This window comes from Uranotaenia lowii, chromosome 1 (genome assembly GCF_029784155.1).
Source record: "Uranotaenia lowii strain MFRU-FL chromosome 1, ASM2978415v1, whole genome shotgun sequence".
NCBI classification, from domain to species: Eukaryota; Metazoa; Arthropoda; class Insecta; order Diptera; family Culicidae; genus Uranotaenia; species Uranotaenia lowii.
In genome coordinates this window covers 43,237,432-43,265,229 of record NC_073691.1, presented here as the reverse complement: position 1 = coordinate 43,265,229, position 27,798 = coordinate 43,237,432, and the positions used below count along the sequence as shown (strand labels likewise).

The 27,798-nt window shown below is 30.3% G+C and overlaps 1 protein-coding gene across 1 annotated transcript in view; it reads left to right on the top strand.

Moving 5' to 3' along the window:
* The window catches only part of LOC129759566 (uncharacterized), a 230,524-nt gene that overhangs the window by 34,526 nt on the left and 168,200 nt on the right, over nucleotides 1–27,798 (top strand). The window contains exon 2 of the mRNA XM_055757042.1: nucleotides 14,272–15,110. Coding sequence (XP_055613017.1) covers nucleotides 15,023–15,110 — 88 coding nt within the window. The 5' untranslated portion in view covers nucleotides 14,272–15,022. The remainder of the gene's footprint in view (nucleotides 1–14,271; nucleotides 15,111–27,798) is intronic.

The window sequence follows — 27,798 nt, the reverse complement described above, 5'->3', positions numbered from 1 at the left end:
CATCGGCTTATGGAGCCTAGTTCACTCTAGTACCGAAAAATCCTATTTGGATAGCTTCCAATAAAGTTCTCCAGCTAACACGGTTCACAGAACTGTCCTTTGCTGTTATCCTTCCGCGGGGAAAAATAGGAAGAAAAATTTCAAACGAGACTGCATCAGCAGCGACGAATTCCTTGTTCCTTGAAATGAGCAAATTTCGAAACTGAAAATTTTCATCTCCTCTCATCGCCAGCCAGACATCAAGGGCTAGAGAGGCTTCTGAGAGTAGGTATCTGTGTGATTTGTGTCACGGGTCCTGACTGAATTCTGCTCATATGTCGAGGTTTATTTTCCTCCTTAAATATCCTCAAAGACTCTTGTCGTTAATTTGAAAGGACAGTCATCGGAGGCCGGAAGTCCAACAGGACGGACGTGAGATGGGATGCAGTGATGCAGCAATGCTACAGCTGCAGAAAGGACATAATGAGGATTTTTGTGTCCATTCCGGCCTTGGTATGATTATTATTTTAATTGAAACTGGCAAGCGGATGGCAAATTAGGATGAGATGGAAGAAATATTAATAAAGGAAACGATGTTCGTGGGAAATGAATTTTAAAGGTCCTAAATGAGCAAATAAGAGATCTACACTTAATAACATATTAGAAAATATGAGAAGTTAAATAAGAGATAAAAGGTACAGGACACGAGATATGAGCTATGAGCTATGAGATATGAGATATGAGATATGAGATATGAGATATGAGATATGAGATATGAGATATGAGATATGAGATATGAGATATGAGATATGAGATATGATATATGAGATATGAGATATGAGATATGAGATATGAGATATGAGATATGAGATATGAGATATGAGATATGAGCTATGAGATATGAGATATGAGATATGAGATATGAGATATGAGACATGAGATATGAGATATGAGATATGAGATATGAGATATGAGATATGAGATATGAGATATGAGATATGAGATATGAGATATGAGATATGAGCTATGAGCTATGAGCTATGAGATATGAGATATGAGATATGAGATATGAGATATGAGATATGAGATATGAGATATGAGATATGAGATATGAGATATGAGATATGAGATATGAGATATGAGATATGAGATATGAGATATGAGATATGAGATATGAGATATAAAATATGAGATATGAGATATGAATTATGAGATATGAGATATGAGATATGAGATATGAGATATGAGATATGAGATATGAGATATGAGATATGAGATATGAGATATGAGATATGAGATATGAGATATGAGATATGAGATATGAGATATAAAATATGAGATATGAGATATGAGATATGAGATATGAGATATGAGATATGAGATATGAGATATGAGATATGAGCTATGAGCTATGAGCTATGAGATATGAGATATGAGATATGAGATATGAGATATGAGATATGAGATATGAGATATGAGATATGAGATATGAACTATGAGCTATGAGATATGAGATATGAGATATGAGATATGAGATATGAGATATGAGATATGAGATATGAGATATGAGATATGAGATATGAGATATGAGATATGAGATATGAGATATGAGATATGAGATATGAGATATGAGATATGAGATATGAGATATGAGATATGAGATATGAGATATGAGATATAAAATATGAGATATGAGATATGAAATATGAGAAATGAGATATGAGATATGAGTTAAAAGATATGAGACACAAGGTATGAGACATCTCATTTTTATGTGATAAAAGATATGAGAAATATGATATATGAGATTTGAGATAACAAAAGAAAATATGGAGTACAGAGAAATATGTCTTTCATAAATTTATCAGATGTTTTGAATGAAAGTCATAAAATAAGTAATTTCTGAAATTGTTCAATCGAGATTCATTTTACATATGATATTAGTTTAAATAATTTCGAAGCAATCTTTAAACTTTTACAGACATATCACTATTTCCGTCACCCAGACATAATCACTCAATGACAGATTACACATTGTCGCACTAACTTCTTGGCAAACTATCCCACATCGTTGAAATAATTCCGCAAAGTTCGTCCTTCTGATCAGGGCACGCACCACCAACTTGAACCATATCAGCAACTAACTCTTCGCCAAAAGTTAAATCCATTAAAATCCACCACATCAATTTACTCGTCCAAATGTTTCCCGTTTGCTTCTCAAGGGAAGATGGTAAAAGTTGGAAAGACATTCCACACTTTCAGATCAACAATTTTGACCTGATGTTCGGGACAGTCACGGAAAATGAGAGAAGATGAGCGCGACTTGTATTTTTTTTTATTTTTGCTAATTGATGATAGAGTTATTTATATTAAAATTATATGTTTAAATTGTCACATTTGTCGAAATTGTCAAGAGTAATTTTAACGGACCGGAAAAAATTGTTAAAAACGTTATAAATTGTCAAAATTGTCAAGATTGTCAAAATTGTCAAAATTGTCAAAATAGTCAAAATTGTCAAAATGGTCAAAATTGTCAAAATTGTCGAAATTGTCAAAATTGTCAAAATTGTCAAAATTGTCAAAATTGTCAAAATTGTCCAAATTTTCAAAATTGTCAAAATTGTCAAAATTGTCAAAATTGTCAAAATTGTCAAAATTGTCAAAATTGTCAAAATTGTCAAAATTGTCAAAATTGTCAAAATTGTCAAAATTGTCAAAATTGTCAAAATTGTCAAAATTGTCCAAATTGTCGAAATTGTCAAAATTGTCAAAATTGTCAAAATTGTCAAAATTGTCTAAATTGTCAAAATTGTCAAAATTGTTAAAATTTTCAAAATTTTCAAAATTGTCAAAATTGTCAAAATTGTGGAAATTGTCAAAATTGTCAAAATTGTAAAAATTTTCAAAATTGTCAAAATAGTCAAAATTGTCAAAATTGTCAAAATTGTCAAAATTGTCAAAATTGTCAAAATTGTCAAAATCGTCAAAATTGTCAAAATTGTGAAAATTGTCAAAATTGTCAAAATTGTCAAAATTGTCAAAATTTTCAAAATTGTCAAAATTGTGAAAATTGTGAAAATTGTGAAAATTGTCAAAATAGTGAAAATTGTCAAAATAGTGAAAATTGTCAAAATTGTCTAAATTTTCAAAATTGTCAAAATTGTCAAAATTGTCAAAATTGTCAAAATTGTCAAAATTGTCAAAATTGTCAAAATTGTCAAAATTGTCAAAATTGTCAAAATTGTCAAAATTGTCAAAATTGTCAAAATTGTCAAAATTGTCAAAATTGTCAAAATTGTCAAAATTGTCAAAATTGTCAAAATTGTCAAAATTTTCAAAATTGTCAAAATTGTGAAAATTGTGAAAATTGTCAAAATTGTCAAAATTGTGAAAATTGTGAAAATTGTGAGAATTGTGAAAATTGTCAAAATTGTCAAAATTGTCAAAATTGTCAAAATTGTCAAAATTGTCAAAATTGTCAAAATTGTCAAAATTGTCAAAATTGTCAAAATTGTCAAAATTGTCAAAATTGTCAAAATTGTCAAAATTGTCAAAATTGACAAAATTGTCAAAATTGTCAAAATTGTCAAAATTGTCAAGATTGTCAAAATTGTCAAAATTGTCAAAATTGTCAAAATTGTCAAAATTGTCAAAATGGTCAAAATTGTCAAAATTGTCAAAATTGTCAAAATTGCCAAAATTGTCAAAATTGTCAGAATTGTCAAAATTGTCAAAATTGTCAAAATTGTCAAAATTGTCAAAATTGTCAAAATTGTCGAAATTGTCAAAATTGTCAAAATTGTCAAAATTGTCAAAATTGTCAAAATTGTCTAAATTGTCAAAATTGTCAAAACTGTCAAAATTGTCAAAATTGTCAAAATTGTCAAAATTCTCAAAATTCTCAAAATTCTCAAAATTCTCAAAATTCTCAAAATTCTCAAAATTTACAGAATTGTCAAAATTGTCAAAATTGTCAAAATTGTCAAAATTGCCAAAATTGTAAAAATTGTAAAAATTGTCAGAATTGTCAAAATTCTCAAAATTCTCAAAATTCTCAAAATTCTCAAAATTTTCAAAATTCTCAAAATTCTCAAAATTCTCAAAATTCTCAAAATTCTCAAAATTCTCAAAATTCTCAAAATTCTCAAAATTCTCAAAATTGTCAAAATTGTCAAAATTCTCAAAATTCTCAAAATTCTCAAAATTCTCTAAATTCTCAAAATTCTCAAAATTCTCAAAATTCTCAAAATTCTCAAAATTGTCAAAATTGTCAAAATTGTCAAAATTGTCAAAATTGTCAAAATTGTCAAAATTGTCAAAACTGTCAAAATTGTCAAAATTGTCAAAATTCTCAAAATTGTCAAAATTGTCAAAATTGTCAAAATTTTCAAAATTGTCAAAATTGTCAAAATTGTCAAAATTGAAAAAAAATGTCAAAATTGTCAAAATTTCCGTAATTTTAAATTGTGGAGGATGACATAAAAGGACAAAAATGACAAAAATGACGAAAATGACAAAAATGACAAATTTGACAAAAAATTATCAAAAAATGACAATTTTAACAAAATAAATTTAAAAAAAATTACCATAGTACAATAAAGTCATAAATTTTATAAAAGTCAAGTCATAAATTTTATAAAAGTCATAAATATCATGAATATAAAAACTATGATAAATTTCTCAAATATCATAAATTTAAAGAATGACATTAATTTTTTTTTTCAGCCAAAATTTAAAAGAATTGTAAAAATTTGTAATATTGTTCAAATTTTCAAAAATATTAAATCTGTTTTTATGTACAAACTGTCGAAATTGTCAAAATTCTGAAAGTGTTTGAAGAAAAATTGTGAATCCTTTCAGACTATCCCTCTTCAGGATGTTTCAACAGACTGCAGTATTTGGCAACGACAAAAGCGAAATCGACCTATTTGGTATGCGTCTATGATTTTGGCGTTATTTTTCCCGGGGTTATTTTGATTTTTTTCCCTCCAGCAGGGCCAAGAAATCTCAATCGCCGACGACCGGGTTTGTTTGCCCGAATGTGACTCCGCAACCATTTGGTGCGTTTAGGAAAATTGATATTTTATCTGCTAGTGCGTGACATCTTGACACCCTTGTAGTCAGTCGAGTTTTTGTTTTAGATTGTTTTTTTTTTATGAAATAAATCCTTCTGGAAATATTTGCGGTTTTGATATTAAGCCCTCGAAGGGGAGATTTATGAACTCAATGATGGGCACATTTGATCTTCCCATGGAAACATTTTCTAATTGATGTTTGAAAAATTCGATATGTGTTTTTTAATCTTCCATTGTTTTTCAAAATAAGGGCTTCTGAAATCGATTCCTTGATTTTTTTCTACAGCTCTAAAAATCTGAGGAATAGAGCAGAAGTGAAACAAAATTCCATTCCCCGTTGGCACAGAGACAAAAACCTCATTCGTAAAAGGAAGAACGTGTTTATGTTCCTTAATTGGATCATTTTCACTCAGAAATCGTGAACACAAATCCTTGCATACATATTGCCACAGTTCGCAGCTCCCAGCAGAATGTGCAATTGGGGAGAAAAATCTGCTCCTGGTGTAACCGAGAAGAGAAATGAACTCCTGAGCCTGAGTCCTGCACCGTTTTTTTCTGGGGGCCAACAAACAGCGAAAGTGATTTCATCTGGCGTAATGGAGAAAGCTGTTAGGCGAAACGTGTTTTGGTTGTTTTATGGCCGTAGTCGTGGTAGGTTTTTTGGGATTTTTTTTCGCCTGATCATTTCATATTTTCTGTTCAGTTCAAAGCTCAGTTCATTTTGAAAATAGTTTAATTTTCAAATCCAAGAATTCAGTTTTGTAATTGTTTTTAATTATTTTTACAATTATTGCAGAATTTTTTTTAGGATTTTCGAACATTTTTTTTTAATATTTCTTTTTTGCCATTTAAGTTTCCTGCCTTTTCCATTTGCCTTTTCCGTTTATTTAACTTTTTTTTCATTTTAGAAATTTTTAATTCCTAAAATATTTGTGTAATTTGTGTGTAAGTTCATAAAAATATTCAAGTTTTTCTTGTATTATTTATAAGTGTTTTCTAAGTCTTCATGATTTTATTTTTGTGCTATTTTTTATCAGTTTTGTTTGATTAGGAACTCATTTGTGAGATTTTTTTTAGTTATATTTTGTCAAAGTTTTGTGATATATGAAGAAATTTATCATCGTTATTTATGTTTGTTACGTTATTTGTTTTGTGATTTATTCTCAAGAGTTGTATTATTTTGTTTCATCGGTAAAATCGGTAAAATTTTCAATAAAACTTTACCTTTAAAGAAATTGGTCTTAAATTTGTCACTTTGACAACTTTTGCAATATTTTCGTTTTTTTTTCTTTTTTGGAAAACAGGTAGTGTTATACAATAGCATCTTTGTATTTTTTTGTCTTTTTTTAATTTTTTTGTTTCATTTTTTTAGTCATTTGGGAGTATTTTCAGTCATTTTACAATTTGTTTTTTTTTAATATTATAATTTGCTTTTATTACGTTTTTGGTTAGGTTTTTTTTGTCACATTTTTATCAATTTCGTGTTTTATTTACGTAACTTTATTTTAAAGATATATTTTTTTGAATTCACTAAAGGCATTTGTACCATGTGAGTCAGTTTTGTATATCCTTCACTGTATTTTTTCTGTTATAGCTATGTATGCTTTTTTGTTCCATTTAAATCCTTTTTGATTTGCAATATTTCTATTTAATGTTTTTCCCCGTTTGGTGTAATTTTTGTTCGATTTTCATGTTTTTCTGCTTGTTTTTATTCATTTTTTCCTAATTTTCTGTATCACATTCGATTATTTTATGCTATTATTGTGAAAATTTTATGTATATTCATGACTTTTGTGTAAATTTTGAGCTATCAATTATTGGTTTTACATGTTATATTGTGTTTTTTTTGGGTTTTTATTTTATTTTTTTTTACCCAACTTTGATTTGTATTTGATTTGAGCTACTTTTCTTTACTTTCCAGACATTCAAAACGTTAGTGCGTCGTTATTACTGTCTTTTAAGTATCTACCCTGATTTTGTGCCATTGTATATATTTTTTGTTTCCCTGTTGTATAATTGAGTGTCATTTTTATGTATTTTTGTGTTACTTTCTGTTATTTTTAAGCCGTTCGAGTCATTTTTGTAAATTATGGAGTTTATTTTTTCGATTGTTGTCTTATTATTTTTGAGACATTTTGATGTGATTTTGTGTCATTTTCGTGACTTTTATGCTAGATTACTAAATTTTTCACTCTTCCATTACATTTTAAAGTTTTTTTGTCGGATTTTTATTTTGGTAAATTTTTGATTATTGTTTTGAGTCTTTGACAACTTTGTGATATTTTTGTGTCTTTTGTATTAGTTTAATTTCCTAATTACTGTTTCATTTTTGCACCATTTCATGTCAAATTAGTTATTTTTCTTTCAGTTTCAAGCCACTTTTGAAAGACTTTTTATAAATAAAAAAAACTGAAATTTTTGTCATCTCTTGCAGTTTTTGTTGTGATATTCTTTTCTTCTTTTCACGTTATTTATGTATCACTCCGGTTTTAATTGTTCGATGATTTTATGTTATTTTTTTATTCGATTATTGTTGTTTTTTTTAGTTTTAAAACTATTTCACAATTTCAAATTGATTTTTAGTTTAAGATTATTTTAGCTTTATTCTTATGCGATTTTTTATGTCGCTCTTACCCTTTTCAAGTGCTTTTTATAATTATACTTTCTTAACTTTTAAGTTTGTTTTTTTTAAGTATTTTGTGTTTGTGATAAATAATTTCGTGACACTTTTGTATCTTGTTTACTATCATTTTCGCGTTTTTTTGTATCATTTTGTTGTAAGTTTTTTGCTATGTCTACAGATTCAATTTATGTAACTCTTTGGTGACATCATGGCCGTAGAAACGAGGGGGGGAGGCTGTTAGAATTCTACTCTTAGCTCAAAAGTTGTTACTATTAATCAAATTTTTAAATAATGGAGTAAGGTTATTCGATAGTAACAATCTTGACTCAGAATTGATGTCAAAACTTTAAAAACTAATTCCAGGTTCAGGATTCAGCTACAGTTTTCGAAATTTTCTCACTAATTGATGAAAATTTATTTCTTTTAATAAAATTTTAAATGCGATTTATTTTATTTCAGTGATTCTGAATCCTGAAAATCGGAATCGTAATTGTATGTAAAAATTGAAATGAAAAGCTGTGCTTGAAATCGTCGTTTAAATTCGTTTTTACAGTTTCATCAAAATTTTTGAAACTCATATGTTTTTTTTACATTAAGTCCATATTTTTCCGAATATGCAATGATATGCAAAGTTCAAACATAACAAAGCTTCAAACTGGCGATAAAGACTCATCATTCGAAATTTTTACTTTTTTAAATTTGCAAGTCGAATTAGAAATACATTATTGAAATTAAGAATAATCATTGAAACCCTAAACATCCGAATTATAATTATGATTGAGCGCTCTGAAACTGATTTCAATACTTGGATCATCTTTCTAAATTCAGGAACCGTTTTTATGTACATTTCAGAAGATGTATTGAAATTCCGAAACAGAGTGAAAATTCACATTTGGGATTCAGGTTCAAAATTCAGATTCAGATTCAGCTCGTAAATGAATTCCACTATCAAAATACAATTATCGAGATAATTATTTGGGTAAGGAATTTAAGTTGCTAGAGATTGCAGGCTTATAATTTAGGATGTAAGTTCGATTTCAAAATTTAACCAAAGTCACTTCGTTTGCACAATTTTGCTATAAACGACAAAAATTAAAATATAAATCTTCAACGATTAATTAAAAAAAATAGATTTTTTTAGAATTTTTTTTCTCGAAATTGAAGGTTTCCTTGAAAAATCAACTTATTGTAAGAAGTTCGAATGAAATAAGCAAAATTAAGCAAGCAAGATTATCCGGTTATACCCGGGCTTGCCCGGATGTTTGATTAAAAAAAAAAGGGAAATGTTCGGCCCGGCCTGGTTGCCCAAATTTTGTTGAAAAATATACTGATTTGATCCAGATTAATTCACATTTTTTTTTTGAAAAATAAACCAAAAATTCACAAAGCATCAATTTTGACGCTTAAAAATTAAATTTTTCAATCAAGATTATTTTTTTAATAAAATAAACTATGACGTTTTTTAAAGGGCCTGAAATACGGTTCAAAATCTGGTTATGTTTTTCCGATAAAAAAAAATAAAGATTCAAATGTTTTCCTTTCTTGATTTCGTTGAGTAGTCCCTGGATTTTTGTCAAATTTTCCCGTATATTTCCCGGATTCTGGTTTGAAAATTTAGAAATAGAATGCCGAATTTTGTAAGGATAAAAAAAAACTCGGTTTTGCCTGGCCGAGCTTTTGGCAATCTTCAGCTAAGTTCACCAGGTTTTGAAGTAAATTTTGAGATTTAAACAATCGATGAAAGTAAGTTTCCTATTTTGTAACTAAAAGATTCTCTACACAAATCCTAATTATCATTTGAAAGGTTTAAGGATGTTTTTTCTTAAGTTTCGATATCGTACGATAAACTTTTTACATAAAATAACTTAAAAATAAGTAATCATAGGATTGAAGAACAATATTTTTAATTTTTTTTATTCATGCATTTGAGCAAAAATGTCATAGGAAAAATTAGGTCACCAAAACTACCCCCCCCCCCCCCCCCTTGAGTCAGTTCTTCCTACGGCCCTGAGTGATGTTATTGATCTTTTTTTTTGCGTTATTCTGTGTTATGTTTGTGTTAATCAGTTTTTGCATTTTTTACATTTGAAGAAATTTTTGTTTTACATTTGTGTTATTTTGGTATGTCTTAAGGTTATTTTATATCGTTTATTGTGCCTGTTGTGGCTTATTTAGATGCAATTATTGAGATATTTTTGTCTCATTTTGATACCATTCTTGTTTTTTTTGTAGCCTTGTTATTTCGTGTCATTTTAGCGTCTTTTTTTTTGCGATTTCTCGAGTTTTTTTTATGCCATTTTTTTATCATTATGTAACTTTTGTGTAGTTTATGTTTATTCTTGTGTTTCTCTTTTCACTTTTTCAATTTTTTTTTAATTTATTCAGTCATTTTTGTAAACAGTTTGAAGTTGATTTTTTAGTAGAAGCTTTTTTTTGATTATTTTCGTACTTTTTATGTTACTTTCCTCGATTTAAAAAAATATCGAGAAATTACATAAAAAGTACGAAAATTACCGAAAAAGCTTCTACAAAAAAAATTAACAACAAATTTTTTTTGTAAAATTTCGTATCATTTTATTTGTAACTAGCTGACCCGGTGTGCTTTGCTACGCGTTTAAAAAATAAATGAAATTTTCTAAAAATTATTCAAATTTTAAATTTGTTTTAAGCATGATTAAAAATCAAATTACAACATAAAACAAAAGTCATCGCTAAGAATGAGAGATGCAGCTCTAGTTTCGAATTGCAATGCAAAGATGACATGAACTTATTTTCAGAAACTATCTTAAATATCATCTGAACCGAAGATTACCACCGGTGAGATGGGTTCAACTATTTTATTGCAGAATTGTTGGATGTTCTCATAACTTAAACACAAATTCGACCCTTATTGAGATTTTTTTTTTTTCGAAAATCAGTACATTCAGGAAATTTTAAGAACATTTTTAAAATTGAAGACAATTCGAGAGTTTTTCATAACGATCCTCGAAAATCAGTTCAATCCTGAAAAATCAGGACACCTGGCATCTTTGATCAAAGCTCCGGAAAAAGATCGTTCCCATACAAAATCAACATAAAATATGGCACAATTTGAAAAAAAATCATGTAGTTGACATTTGTTGCACAAACAAATGTTTATATGTTGATTGGCATTTATTTTTGTTATTATTTGATGATTAATTGTATTAAAAAACACCCTGTGTTTTTCTAAATGGAGGACTTACAGTGTCGGACAATAGAATAGGACCACAGCTCAATCCAAAACAGAAAGTGACAAAACTTTGAGAAAGAAATTTCCATTTAAGTGCATCAAACCATTTACAAATTGTATATTTCATTCTTCAAAGAAATTAAAATCATCTGTAGTTAAATCATTGTCCTTTATTTGAAATGCGTTTTAACACGTTCGTCGCCACGCTCATTTTGGTAGTTTTACTAGGCGGGCCCAAAGAAATTTTCAGAGAGAGAAAGCAAAGAGGGAGAACTCTCATATTCGAAACGTGTGGCGAAGCTGAGCGGTTAACTCTAGTCAGAGAGCGTCACACGCTTTTTGATGTGACGGGGCCCCCCAAGAAATACACCCGTCACCCGAATATGGGTGCCGTGGCGACGAACGTGTTAAGCATACTTACTGACTGAAATAACGCGACATAAAATAGGACCGCTCTAGAATTCATGGCAAAAAAAAAAGGAAATTCATACCGTGATCGATTTGCAGGATTAGTACTTGGTGGTATAACCCTTATTACGCATCACTTCTCGCACCCGGTTCGGCATCGACTCCACCAGCTTTTGGCACGTTCTCACCGGGATAGCGTACCACACCGCCTGGATTCTCTCCCACAGCTGCTGCTTGTTTTTTTGATTTTTCGGTGTACACCTTACGTTTAACTATTTCCCATAAGTTCTCTATGGGATTGAGATCAGGGGACTATGCTGGCCACTCCATAACGCCTACCTTATTATCCTGGAACCACTTTTGAACCGTTTTAGCGGTATGTTTGGGGTCGTTGTCCTGCTGGAACTGCCACTTTAGGGGCATCTCCCACTCAGCGTGTGGCAGCATTACTTCCCGAAGTATCTGGGCGTAGAGATGCTGGTCCATAATCCGGTCGATCCAGTACAAGGGACCCACCCCGTACCAAGAAAAGCATCCCCACACCATGATGCTACCTCCTTCATGTTTGAATGTTTTATTTGTATACTGGGGCATATACGCATAGCCGAGTGGGCGATGGACCCAACTCTTTCCGTCCGAGCCGATGAGGTTCACTTTGGTCTCATCCAACCACATAACATTTCTCCATAGTTTCTCCTTTTCCGGACCGACCCAATCGAAGTGGTCCTTCGCATACATCAGCCGCGCCTTCAAGTGCTTCGGCGTCAGCATCGGCACCTTCCGGGGACTTTATCCTCTTAGTCCCTTCTCCGCCAACAGTCGCTGAACCGTCCGGGAGCTCAGAGATAAGTTCAGATCGTCTCTGATCTGCTTGGACGCTTTGAAAGGGTCCTTTTGCGAGCCTCCTTGATTGCCGAATCGTCCTTCGGCGTCGTTTTCCGGGGGCGGCCGGTCAGTTCCCGTTTGCCGGTGCTGTGAAGCGCGTTGAAAACAAAAGTTTTCGACCTTCCTAAGTAGTCGGCAATCTCGCGTTGGCTTTTGCCAGCCTTGTACAGATTCCGGATGATCGCTCGCTGGACCTCCGTGCAGTGCTGTGCCCGACCCATCGCTTTTTCGCTGAAAACAGAGTAGGAGGAAGGAAATCTTTATTTTTGTTTGTTTTCATGATTTACATGATTAATTTTATGGGAAATACTTACCAGGACACGAAAATGGACAAACAACACCGAAAACAACACCTTTTTTCAAATATAGGGCGCTGAAAATGCCGGAACAGCCGAACCGATGAGCTGGTCTTATTTTATGACGCGACTTTTTTCACTCTCTGACAGCTTTGTGGTCGAGTAGAACAAAGGGTTGCTTTGATTGCAACAAACGTGCAGTATACAAAGTTGGCATACTACAATAAGTGCTTGCCGCTAGGTGTCGCATATTATTATATTTGAATTGGCAGTTTAAAGGTGATTTGAATATTTTGCATTAAAGCGGTCCTATTCTATTGTCCGACACTGTACATTTATGAAAATTTAATTTATGTTTAATTATACAGAACTTAAACATATTTCAAACAATTTTGATAAAATTTAGTACTCATGTATGTTTCAATGTGATGAGTTGATTTTAAGTGTTTAAAGATGCTTCTAATTTTTCAAATAATAAATTTTTAACATAATAAGAAGATTTACTGTTTTTTTTTGTCATAACACTTAAAGCTTTCTTATTAACTTAAACTGTATGAGTGGACAAGTTTTAATGTATTTTGGTGATCTATTTTATCGAAAGACCCCTCATTTAGTCGAGAAAAGAAGTGGATTATATAAATCTAATCAAAACTAATCAATGCCCTCCTTTCTGACATGGATGGGGTTCGTAACTTTTATGGAAACCATCTCTGCAATTTTAAGTCATTTGTCAAAAGTCAAAATAAAACTGCCGATTTTCCTGATATCATTTTGCCCACCATTAGGTTATTTTTTAGCCTAAATAAAAAAATAGCTCTTCGTGACACTCCTTAATCAAGTCTAATTGAGCTGAAATTTTGCACAGCTCAGATTTTTGGGCCAATCTTAAAATATCTTATGGATCGGATGTTTACGAAATTCGATATGGCTCTTTTCGTTTTCGATTTTTAACTTCTAATCAAAACTTCAAATAATTAAAAATCAAGATAAATAGCGTGAAACACAAACATATTTTGACCAGAGAATAAGAACAATTTCAGTTCATTAACAAATGCATATTTTAAATTATCTTTAAATGAAAAACTAAGGAAATCTTAGTGATAATTAAGACACAAAGATGAAAAATTACTCGTCAATTCCCGACAAATATTGATATTGTAATGGATAATTTAGAGAAACCTTTTCCGATTAATACTTTTTTTTTCTGAGAAATGCAATAAAAGATTTGAGTTGAAATTTGAAAAAATTTAACTCAGACCCAAAGACAATAAATCAAAAGCAATTCTCAGAGAGATCTTAATTTCTGAATACACTTCCAACCATTCCAATCACAGTTCCACATGGCAATTGCACTGAAAGCTGTCCAGGAAGCAGCAGGAACTCGTCACCACATAATTTAATTGGATTTCTCCCGGGGGAGGTCCAGACACTTTTGCTTGATTCCCAGCTATTCCTTCCTGTTCCAGGCTGCTTTCCTAAAGATTCCAAGCACTTCTATCATACCTACTTGAGTCTTTCTTGGCCGGAAGGTGGTCCTGGAAAAGGATGATGAAAGGAAGGAAGTCGACGACGACGTGTCGATGATCCACAGGAATCCGGACCCTTCTCGGATGTGGTTTGAGTGAAGCTCATACACGAGAGCCACGCGATTGTCGCACATCATTCATTCAATCTCTTCTTCTGGTTGTTCTTGTAGTTACCAGCTAAAGTTGAAGACATCCTTCCCTACCTCCAACAATCAATCTCAGCTCAACTAAAACTCTTGTTCTTCTATCTCATTCCATCTCTTTACAGCATCCAAGGAAGGAAGGAAGGCAGGACCAAACTCTCGGCCTCGTCTACCGCAACGGGACGCCACATAAATTTCGATTAGACAAGTTCTTCTGGGCGGCGGCGTTGCGTGCTCCACAAGACTAGGACGAAGGACGAAGGACGAAGTGTCCCCCAGGATATCTTGAGCGCTGAGGGACGACGACGAAGCCCTTCCTCATCTATTTGTCCTTACACCTCCTCTCCTGGGAAGCCGGAAAAATGGGAAGTGATTTACGGTGGCAATTCCGTAATAGACTATAAAGCAACGGCAATCGTTTACGATCAAAGAGGGAAGACACAAGAGTAAAGGACATCCGGATCCGGAAAGAAAAATTAAGCTTCCGGTGCGTGACTCTTCAAAATTTTCTCACCACATCAAACCGGATGATACGATAAGACGAGTTATAGGGGACGCGTAAGCTCAGCTGCTTTTTACAAAAAAGGATGGTTTGTTGAACAACAAATTTGTAAACAAACAAAAAACGAGTTCAGTCAGACGCCTCCTGAGAAATCTACAAAAAGGGGGGTGGAAAAGCCAGTCATTCCAAAAAGTTTGGACTCACCGGACCAATTCGGAAGTCGAAAAAAAAACAAGGGGTAGTTGCAGATTGCAATCGTCTCACTCGGAAATTCGTGAATTTAAAGTGTGAGTGTTTTTGGTGTTAAGGAGTCTGGAAACCGGAAACCGGAAGTTTGACGCGTGGCGGCTACGAGGAAAACTTTTCCCGCAAACATGAACACGTCACTCAAAATTAGCTTATCGTCGGCTTCAGAGATGGCGCTGGCGGTGGTCGTCGCTTGTTTGCTGGCCCTGGTTGGAGGTAAGTCTCTTGTGTCTAGAAACTATGAATGTATAGATTTAAATCCATCATATCGTATCTCAAACGGAAGCTAGTAGAGGCTGACATTTGGGACGTTGTACGTTTGATAGAAAACTTTTAACAACCTGCCAGAGCACAAAATATTCCTATTCCATTTGAATTAAACAGTTGTCCGGAAGGCGGAAAATTTGCTTCTCCAAAGAGCTTTGCTTTTAACAGAAATTAAAGCCAGTTTGAGAAATTTTACATAGATCGTTAATTTGATTGAAAGTGTCACAACTGTCTGGAAATATTTGGGGAAATAAGTTAAATACTAATAAAAAATGTTCAACTCTTATTATAAATCAAACTTAGGTTTAAGAAACCAAATTAAGTCTGCGTAAATTTTTATTAAAAACATTATTGTCAATTCTATCAAAAATATACATAGCAATGACAATAAGCTCGGTTGATTTGAACTAAATATACACTAAGAAAACCATTAAAATGAAAAGAATTTTGTCCATTTCGTTAATTTTGTCAATTTTGTCAATTTTGTCAATTTTGTTAATTTTGTCAATTTTGTCAATTTTGTCAATTTTGTCAATTTTGTCAATTTTGTCAATTTTGTCAATTTTGTCAATTTTGTCAATTTTGTCAATTTTGTCAATTTTGTCAATTTTGTCAATTTTGTCAATTTTGTCAATTTTGTCAATTTTGTCAATTTTGTCAATTTTGTCAATTTTGTCAATTTTGTCAATTTTGTCAATTTTGTCAATTTTGTCAATTTTGTCAATTTTGTCAATTTTGTCAATTTTGTCAATTTTGTCAATTTTGTCAATTTTGTCAATTTTGTCAATTTTGTCAATTTTGTCAATTTTGTCAATTTTGTCAATTTTGTCAATTTTGTCAATTTTGTCAATTTTGTCAATTTTGTCAATTTTGTCAATTTTGTCAATTTTGTCAATTTTGTCAATTTTGTCAATTTTGTCAATTTTGTCAATTTTGTCAATTTTGTCAATTTTGTCAATTTTGTCAATTTTGTCAATTTTGTCAATTTTGTCAATTTTGTCAATTTTGTCAATTTTGTCAATTTTGTCAATTTTGTCAATTTTGTCAATTTTGTCAATTTTGTCAATTTTGTCAATTTTGTCAATTTTGTCAATTTTGTCAATTTTGTCAATTTTGTCAATTTTGTCAATTTTGTCAATTTTGTCAATTTTGTCAATTTTGTCAATTTTGTCAATTTGGTCAATTTTGTCGATTTTGTCAATTTTGTCAATTTTGTCAATTTTGTCAATTTTGTCAATTTTGTCAATTTTGTCAATTTTGTCAATTTTGTCAATTTTGTCAATTTTGTCAATTTTGTCAATTATGTCAATTTTGTTTATTTAGTCAATTTTGCAATTTGGAAGAAAGGAAGAAAGGAAGGAAGAAAGAAAGGAAGAAAGGAAGGAAGAAAGAAAGGAAGAAAGGAAGGAAGAAAGAAAGATAGAAAGAAAAAAAAAGGAAGAAAGAAAGAAAGAAAGAAAGAAAGAAAGAAAGAAAGAAAGAAAGAAAGAGAGAAAGAAAGAAAGAAAGATAGAATGAAAGTAAGAAGGTCAAAAAATTAAGTTGAAAATCAAAAGATTAAACGAGAAAAGAAACATTAAAAGAGAAATGAAAGTAATAATCCGGAATTTGGTGGATGTTTTTGACATTTATGGACACAGAATTTTAAAAATTTATTCTTGAACTGATAGTTAAAGAGCTATTAGTAAGTCATATAAAAGTTTTTAAATCAGCTGAAGTGAAAGTTTTCAAGCTTGATTTCAATAGTGATTGGCACTGAAGGCTTCAAACTTTGAAACATGCACAGAAACTCCTGAATGATGTTAAAAATTCGAAAATTGAATTCTGGAAATAAAGTTTTGCCAATTTGCCCCTGCATTTTTGCAGAGAACAGCAGTATTTTTCAATTTAAATTTTTTTTTGTAAATATTTTACTTACCAAACATAAATAACCTTATTTTTTCCATCCGGAGTACAAAAGCTTAGAAGTTTGTTTTAAAATTGAATGAGCGACGAGCAAGAATAATTTTAATATTTCGTTCATGAATATTCCATTTTGAAAGAAAAAAATTAGCTCTTTTTATCTAGTTTTGTTTAATTAGAAAGAATCTTGTTGGAAAATCTTTTTTCATAAGATCATTTTGGAGCGATGGTGAAAAAGTTTTTTGAAATATAAAAATAGACTAAGATTTACTTTCTTCAACTTGCTGGCCCGTTATCTTTTTTCCATATATTTTTACCACATTAAAATTAGAATCGTCCACATTTCAATCTTCATTATTTTTTTTTAATTCTAGAATCAACGTGATACAATCCACGATTTGCATATTTCCACCCCACTCAACTGTCAATCATCCAAATTGATCCCACTTTCGGGTGTGATTGAACGGAAAATCACCAACGGATTGTCATCAATATTCATATGATTCTGTGGCTCTCTTAACTCAATTGAAAGACAAAAAAAAAAGAAAACGAATCCCGCAAATATGAGGTTAAGTCCCTGTCATCATTTCCATCAATATTCTTTTCTTGTGTTCGCTCGTTCTTGGCGTTCGTGGGGTAAAAATGTGCGGAAAAAAGCGACGAACCGAAAGGAAATCCACCAAGTGGGATCAATATCAATTTGACCTGTGGCTCCGAGGAGGAAAAACTTTTTCTTCCTCTCATCCATCGACTGGTTTACTTGTGTACTTTTCTTTTTTCATTTCCCCACTTAGATAATCCGTGGCGTCGTCTTCAGTCGTTTTTTTCGCCTCAAACTGAAAGTGATAGCGAGCCTCGATTTGTGGCGGTCGGCCGCCAAAGGAATAAGAAGTTCTTAAAAAGTAATCCCACGCTAACGGGATGAATTGATAAAAGTGATTTTTTTTCCTTCTTCGTCATCTTTTTTTTTCACACCCATTGATCCAATTGGGATGGAAGGGGAAATGAAAACTGATCCACACAGGACCAGATTTTTTGTTTGCCTTTTTTTTCTTTCGTTCTCTCAACTGGAAAAGTGGGAAACGAGCCAAGTTTTGATTGATACATCTCTATTGGCAGTTGTCCCAGGGTGAAAGTGATTTTTTTATTTTCTTTCTTGTGTTTTGTCACGATGATTCAGTGGTTTTGGTAGTGGTTTTGGTAGACCGTCTGGGTAGTAATAAATAGCTTTTCAATGGTTTTATCTTTTTAAGTATAAGTAGGTACCCGTAGAGTTAACACTTAAAGAACCAAGATAAATATCGAAGAAAAATCAACTGTAGCTTGCTATTTCCTGGACCGAAATTCACTGAATTAATTTGGTTGAGTTATTTAGAGTGTAATATAGTGTAGAAGATTTTTTATTTTTTACTTTATACGGTTCAAAAGGTCTCAATAGTACGAGAAAAAATCTATGGGGCCAATAAAATCAACCTTCAAATTAGTTATGATTCATTTTGTGTACGAGCTTAATCGGCGAATTTTTATATTAACACTTAAATCTTTTCAACTAGATCGTTTAGAAACTCGGCTGATGCTCTTGGATGCCTTTGGATGAGGTTTAACAGAATACAAAGTTCAAATTTTTGTCTTAATTTGATAACTTCGGACGCTTAAAAAAAGGAAAATTACATAACTTTAATTCAATTGTTTAAATTATTGCACAAGTCTGCAAAATTCACATTTTTGTGGATTTTGACTAATTTGGCTGAATCTAATTTGAACGCTGAATCCAAATGTGAATGAGTTTTTATTAAGAAGTGTAATCAGAATTCAGAATTTTAAACCAACCATTTTGACTTCAAAATAAATTAATTGAATACTAATTTTTTACATCACCAAGTTGAAAACCATGTATCATAACTCACGATGGTCATCAGAATTAGCAAACCAAAATCTAAAAGCTAGTATCCTCTTCTTTATTACTAAAAATTTTGATTTACAAAAAATCGTGCTGATATGAAATATTCTTGAAGAAATCAAGTTCAGTCCCAATTTTATTTTGTGTTTTTTGTTCTCCTAAATGCTCAATATCGCATTCAAAAAACGCTTTGATAAATTACACAAGGCCACCAAACTTACATCCTTCGAGGTGCAAAAAAAAAAATTAAAAACTGATTGAATAATTTGGGTGCCCTGGATCTATGAATGCATGAAATTTCAAAATAACTTTTGAAAATATTTTAAAATCAATTCTGCATTTTTTTGAAAAACTTTGAAACAAAAAAGAAACGTTTAAAATAAAAGTTTTGAATCAATTGAATTGAAGAGGTATAATAAAATATCAGAATATTTTTTTTTTCTTTCCGCCATTTTAGTGGCGTTTTCAACCAAATTGAATTTAACATATTTTTAAACCAAAATAGAATCGTTCTGCAATTTTGAAAAAATTTGGTTAAATGAATTAAATTTTTTTTTTCAGTCATGTCAGAAAAAAATTGTCATAAGATTCTTTTCAAATGAAAAAAAATAAACTGTAGAATTTAACTTTTTAAGATCATGCAATATCATCTTTAAAATATTATTTCTTAATTGAATTAATTGAATTAAAGAGGTATAATAAAATATCAGAATTTTTTTTTCTTTAATGTAGATTTGTTATTTCACCAGTTATCAATGATTGATGTCACTTTAAACTGATATGTACATTTTAAAGCTTATAAATTCCAAACGCAATGTGATAGACAAAATTAAACAAAAGATCCTAGGCACCAAAATGCAGTTCTCTTGAGTTAACAAGTAAATTCTATTAATAAGTTTTTTCAATGGTTAGACGAGTTTATGATACAAAAATCCTTTTCAAATGTTTAAAAAAACATACCTTTTTCATTTTCACATTTTGTTTTAATTTTCAATTTAATTTATCAAATTTTGTAGTCAAACTTTTAAGATTTTATGAAGTATTTTTAATATTTTGTTTTTTTTTTATTTCTGATTTTTTGTGTTCTGAATACATAATCTTTTTGGAAGCCTTTTAAACTTAATTTTTAATAAGAAAAACATAGTTTCCACATTCAGTCCTCTCCAGGACCCAGTAATTAAATTGAAAGCAACAAATATTGAAAGCTTGAAATTTTAAACAATGAAACCTTCCATTGTAAATTTATAAACGTTTAATCAAATTTTCATTGTATATAATCATGTTTTTTAAACGATCATGACTTTTGATTTATCTTAAGAAAGTAAGTCTTTAGAAAATGGTTCGAAATTCTTAAAAGTTAAATTTTAATATGCAATGTAAGCTTAATTTGTATTATCTTTGGGCTCCGAATCTGAAATTTGTCAGTGTAATTGAACCTCTTGTGTTATTAATACATATAACCGAATTTTTCTACTCTTTGATTTTAATAATTGGGAAAATTTCAATATCGAAAAAGGATTTTATCTGTGACTTTGATCACTGCCCACTTGAAATATTATTAACTATTTTATTCATATTATAAAATAAATTTCAATTATCAACTTATGAATAAACTCTTCTAAGTTCAAGATGGATTTTTGTTTCCTAAACAAAAATTCACATTTCAAATCGTGATTATTTAAATTCGAGATATTTTTTTAAACCAATCCTTCAACTAAAAATAAAGAAAAGAAATGTAAAATAAGATGATTAATAATAATAACAATCATTAATTTTTTTTTAACAATGTTTGATCATGGTTAATTTATAACCTGATCTGACATTTGTTTGAAAATTCAGATTTTTTTACAATTCGTTGTTATATTTTATGTTTTCTAATTCATGTTAATTCGAAAGAATTAATTCATGTCCGAAGCTTTGATTTAAAACGGCTTAGAATTTATCTTCAAGCTAATTTCTAGTTCAGAATAAGGAACATCCTTTTGAATAATTTATCAATGACTTACTGGAAATAACATTAATTTGAAACATTTATTGTGAGTTGTTTTGAAAACTACTATTTTTTGAGTTTGTGTGATAATTATAAGTACTAAATTGGTTAATAATTCAATTTCTTTATTTATTGTGCATTTTTGGAATTGTTATTATTTATGGCTAAATTTGAATTTCGAAATTCCCTCTCATGGACGTGTCCTTTGCACGGGCCTGCGTCTTACAGTAATGCCAAAAGTTGTGATGAATTTGTATATTCAAGCTTCTAAGAGATGCAGACTTTTAGTTTTCGAAACTTCATATCTTCGATACAATGTTATCTAGGAAAATGATAAGCAAAACAATTAGCTAATTTGAAATCAATTATTGTTTCGAATGAAGTTTTGTTCGTTTATTTGTGAACATTGAAAGATTATTCTTGAAAATGATTGTTTCCCTTTTTTTAGACCACATTTCATCGGGAAAAATGGTTTGGCAACTTTTTGTTCTCAAAAGTCAAAACTTCTCGCTGTTTTTGAGAGAGTTGTTTTTTATTGGTTTAGAAGTTTTCAACTACAACCTTAAGTTCAACATTCTAAATGTATTTTTATGTGGCCAGAAATATATGTATAAAATTTTGGAATAGATTCTTTCTACTTTTATAACTATACATATCTACTCTTGTATGTTAATATTCAGATTTGAAAAAGAGAAACTGATTATATATTTGGACACAGCGTCTAAATTAGAGCTATCCAAATCAGTCAAAATTCGCACTTTAATTCCTGACCTTAAGAGAAAATGTGAATTTTGTTGTTACAAGTCTACACATTTAACATTTTTTCGTAGAGCCAATAATTTTATCTATTGAATTTTTAAAGTTTAAAAAATCAGCAATTTTACTTCTTTTGAACGTCAATTATTATTTACAATCTTTGGAACGCCATATCAAGATTAAAAATATAAAACTCTGTAAAATTAAGTAATAATACTTTTTAATGGTTTTTTTCAGCTAAAATTCATAATTTTAGTAGCCAGGAAAAAGAATTGAAAAATATATTTCCTTCAATAGATATATAAAAACTAAATTTTCCTGATCACTGAATTTATAATTTGTATTTATAATGAAAACTCTTATCAGAAATTTGAAGCTCGAATGTTTTATAATAAAAATTATAAACGCTATTCAAAATGACCCCTATGGGTTGAAAACTCAATAGACGTAATTTCTTTTTTAAGATTTGAGAGCTAGTTTGAAAAGTTTGTTTAAACCAATTTCAAAATTGGGATCAATTTTTGAAACATTTTTCTTTAAAAGTTGTGCAGTGGAGAGTGGGGAAACGTGGGCACTATGAATATCTAAGATGTGAATTGAGATAAAAATCTCAATCCAACTGTCATCGCCGTCGCTGTGCGTAAGCATATATTTCTATATGTTGTTGACTTACATACGCGTCATACGCTTCTTTTATTAATCAAGCTTTGAAAATTAAAAAAAAATATTAACTTAATTAAACAAGCACACGCTAATTGCATCGAATGGGAACCTAAAGTTCCAAACAAAAATATGCTCAAACGCAAAAATATGCTCGTTCAAGAGGAGAAGGAATTTTTGATGAAACATCAATAAATCACACAAACGCAACCAATTTGCAAATCATAGCTTGTGGGGGCTTGGGCCACCTATATTTTTATGTTTTTATGCACATTCAGAACTTAAAATACGTTTTTCCTATCTGTAAGGTTGTCGTATGTCAAATGAAGAGTTATGAAAAAATATTTTTTCCATCCTATATCTATAAGAAATTTTGCCGAAACGTTCGCGAGCCAGTTTTTCCGAAAGTACTCGATCATACACAACTCTCTTTTTATTTTCATCATTTAAAATAACTTTAAAATAACAAAATGAATTATGAAATTTCAGTTTTGATTCAACTCATAAACTTTACATGTTATTTGGTCAATTTAGATTTGGTGGCTCACGTTTCCCCCCTATTTTTTTAAATAAAAAAAATGTTGCTTTTTTAAAAACAGTCAGCACTTGGGGAAAATGACTGATTAAAATTTAAAAAAATTCCTTATGATACGATATAAATGCAGAAAACTATACCATTTATTTTTTTCTTTTTTTTTATAATAAGGAAGTTATGGAGCATAGAAAAAAGTGGCCTAGATTCCTCACTCTTCTATATCTTAAATTTCATGTGAGTATCCAGTATTAGAATAAGTATTTAAACATATCCTCCAAAAAAATTGTTTAAATAAAGTTTTATGAAAGTTATTGCTTTCAATTTAACAAAAAAAAATATTAATTTTGTTTTTAACAATTTCAAATTTATTTTTCAATAAATTTGTGAATTTTAGATTTTTAGATTTTTTATTTTGCTTCTTCAAAGGTGATAAAAGCAAGGTTCAAAAAGTGATTTTCATTAGCAATTTAAAATATATTGTTGAAAGATTTACTTTGAAAATGGCCCAGATTCACTTCTTGAACAATGTCGGTTGAAGTGAGGAAATGTTGTTTTTATTCAAAAACTAGTTTGAAATTTGACAAAATTTGTTGCAAGGCATTTGAAGGATTAACACTTTTTTTTTAGTTTTTGAATATAAAATGAAATTACACTGATTTATTTAAGTGGATGTCAGAAGAGTTTAGCTATATAGGACTTTAACTCAAACTTGAATGAATATAAAAATTTAACATTTAAGTAAGAAGCATGCTACCTAAAATTTCGAAACATTTAAGTATAGAGAAAAATCTGAACCAATACTCAAAAATACAAAAAAAAAGTTTCGTACCAGATATCAGATCAAAAAAACAATCTATCAAGCACAAGTGAGTTTAAGACTATAAACACTTGAACTCGACCAACAAAAATAAAATCAAGATCAAAGAAAATCAGCTTTTAAATTTATGTTCAAATATAACTGATAATCCAGATTCATAAAGCCAAATTCAGAATATTGATATAAATTAACAATAAAATTCTGAATTAAATTTAACTGTTTGGATTACAGTTTCTTATCTTACGATCATAAACTAAAATTTAAAAAAATTTGTGATCGTTTTGAATTTTTATTCCAAATACTCAAAATAGATTTGTCTTCATTCAAGGTTTCAAATGCTAAGAGAAAAGTAATCCAAAAACATGACAGTTTAAATTCTTTTTTTTTAATTTCCTAATTAATAGTGCAATTTGCCCATCCCTAACTGAAAATTGGGTAAGATAATGATGACACAAGTTTTAAAGACATTTTCAAACATATATTGATTAGAAAAGTGTTGCTGTAAAATTAGATGAATAGTGACTTTTCCTGAATTGCTAAATATTTGTCAAACTCAGCTCTGTCAATTCACGATAAGATTCAATTAGTGTTTTAAGTACAAAGTCCGAAAAAAACGGTTCAAATCAATCTTCAGCAATTTTTTTTTTGGTTTCCATTATAGTCGTTTTACCATCTTTATGGCATTTGCGACTTTATCAACGTTGCAGTTGGCGGATCATTATTGAAAAACTATCCGATACAACTGTGTTCGATGTTTACTCTTGGGCTCGAACTCGCGGACATCGGCTCAGGAGACAACAGACTTGCCAACTGAGCTATATCACAATAGACTGAGTCGATTTGGGGTCATTTTTGAATTTCTAAAACCCTGGGGTCTAAAAAGCTTCGTATTGCTCCAAAACTCATCCATGATTTTTTGCAAAATTTTTAGGTAACGTTTACATGAGTAAATTTGAACTTTTAGGTGTATATGGGAAAATTGAATATTATGTACTGAAAAATCAACATAATTTTTGTTTCGTCTGTGGAACCGAGCCAGCTGATGGTTTTTCTGCCAATTTATAAAATTCCTGAAGGAAATTTTCCACTGAACAACTTTGTCGAAGGCCGTAAATTCGTATCTCATTAGGAAAAAAAGTTAATAGCTGTTTATTATGGGTATGTTTTTTTTGCACTGATCAACAATAAATTCAATTGACATCTCTGCAGGGTGCCTAGCGAGGTATTGCAAGGCTACTTTTCATGCAATACTTCGCGTGGCACAAGCAGTGATGTCAATTGAATTTATTGTTCATCAATGTGAAAATACATACCCCTGTTAAACAGCTAATAACTTTTTTTCCTAATAAGATACGAAGTTACGGTCTTGGAAAAAGTTGTTCAGCGGAAAATTTCCATCAGGAATTTTATAAATTGGCACAAAAAACATCAGCTGGCTTGATTCCACAGACGAAACAAAAATGATGTTGATTTTTCAGTACAAAATATTCAATTTTCCCATACAAACCTTAAAGTTCAAATTTACTCATGTAAACGTTACTTAAAAATTTTGCAAAAAATCATGGATGAATTTTTGATCAAGACGAAGCTTTTTAGACCCCAGGGTTTGAGAAATTCAAAAATGACCCCAAATCGACTCAGTCTAATATCACAAGCCCATTCAGCAATTTTAAAATATTTGATCAGATAGGAGTTTTTGAAAAGGAATGATGGCTAAACCAAATTGACACTTGATAGATTAAGCGTTCTTAAGTTACCGGAAGAAAATAAGTCTGCTAACCAAAAGTTAGCGTAACTTATTTGTATATTGAACTATAAGTCTGGATTTTTTTCTGACACAAGGGTATCCACTTGCTTTTATCCACTCAAAAGGAAGGCTGACTAAGGAACAGTGCTAAAATATAAAAAATAAATCTCAAAAATACAGGCTCAACAAAGTTTGCCGGGTCAGCTAGTGGTATGTAAATGCAAAAGATTTTATTTTTGTACACTGAAATGTGTGAGTCAGTTAAATTTTCGCTAAATTTTGCCAACACATTTCAAATACTTAGGATGAATAATTGATTGCGGATCTGTTTTCTTGAAACATCTTAACTATTAAGGTACTCAAAAACTTACAGATAAATTAATTTTGAATTCTGAAGTCAGGGTATGATAAATTCCAATTTGTTTCCTGTTTGTAATGGTAAGACTTTCAATTTTCTAATCCACCAAACTATTAGTCAAAGTAAGGAGATCAAAGAGTTTTTATTCCAGTTAAAAATGTTTAAATTAATATTTTCCATATTTAAAATGTTAACTGATCGATAATTGGCTCTCAGATTTTAAACTTAAAGGTAAAGAATAAAAAGGTTTTTTTTTGTTAAGCTTCGAAATGAATTTTGGAAAGCGGAAATGAATTAAAGATAACTTCCAACTATCAGCATGCAGTTGATGAAATACATATGTTAAGTAAAAAAAATCACTCTTGCTGAGTAAAGAAAAAACATTTCTTTGGGCACTCGACTTGACTGAAGAAGTTAAAATTACATAATATCAATTCGTTGAACCACTGCTAATTACAATCAACATTAAAAAAACAAACAGTTGATAATAATTTTTTTTTCGATATAACTTTTGAAAAAAGGTGAAAATATATTAAAGAAATTATGTCACAAAAAGTTGTAATTATATCTTTTTAAATTAAAAAAAAATCTTTAAAACAAAAATATCTCAACAAGATCTAATTTTTTGAAGAACAATAAATTGATTTTCAATAAGCTTTAAATTTTCAGGTAGGCTCTCTAGTTTACCAGTTATTAAAAGGCTTTCTAGTTTACCAGTTATCAAAAGTTGATTTATTCCAAAACTGACTCAAGTCATATCATCAAAACTAGAGGTGATAGAAAAAGTCTGACCAATGTTTTGAATTCAGGATGACAAACATTCCAAAATGAGTCTTTTAAACACAAGCTCCAAAAATGCTGTTTCAATGTGTAATTTTTTGAATCAAGTTAAAAAAATTCAGATCATCAATGTTAAAATAAAAAAATGGGTTCAAAATTTAAGAAAAAACCCGTTAAGTTTTTCTTATTATTTTTTTATTATTTTGGAAATCATAAATTATTTTTATTATTTTGGAAATCATCAGATATCGATTCTAGTTTTTGTCTATTTTATTTAATCGCTGACCTTGAGAAATTTTATGTGGAATACTGAATTTAAAATTTTAAAAATATCGTGGTATTAATGTCTAAGTTTAAAAACCATTAATTTTAACCAAGAAATTTTAAGGTTCTACAACTTGAAACAATGAAAACTTATAGATTGAATTTAACTAAAATTCTGTATTGAACGAATGGGTCTTCACCTTCATCCGCTTTTGAGTGTCAATGACACTTAAACTTTTATCGCGGCTTGAAACTTTTTTCGGGTGCATCCAAATTAAAACAAAATCTTCTGGGACATCCAATGAATTCATAAAATCTTAAGTTTTGCATCGTTACTTTTTTATGGACGCTCCATGGAGGCCCAGACAAAAAAAAATCTCCCTTATTAGATCTTGAGTGTCGATTTGACACTCCTCGCTGAAAACCGCTATAATTGTTTCTTGTTTCTTTACCGTTTTTTTCACAAAATTTATAGTTTTGGAATCGTCGTTATCGAGTAACAAATATGATTTTCAGACAACATTCAGCTACAACTATTCATTTTTACGATATTCAAAGTCTTAGAAAAAGAAATCCGAAAAAAACATGCTTCGGAAAAATACCACCAGATCAGCTATCAAATGCCCAAAAAATCTCTTAGTGTCTAAAAAAGCTGAAGTTAGAAGCTATATCATGCTTTTGCGCATATATTTTTTTGGAGTTTTTTAAGAGCATGACCACAAGTGATGTAAAAAGTGGTGCATTTTCATTCAAAGGGCCGTCAAAATTGTTTCAGTACTGTGACAAATTATGAAAAATGGATTTTAAAGTTGACGTTATTTTACACATTTTTTGCATTTTTAGATTCTTAAAATAAAAAAAAATAAAAAAAAATAAAAAAAAAAAACTATAAATTGTGTGAAAATCGGTAGAGCGCTATTGCTGTTTA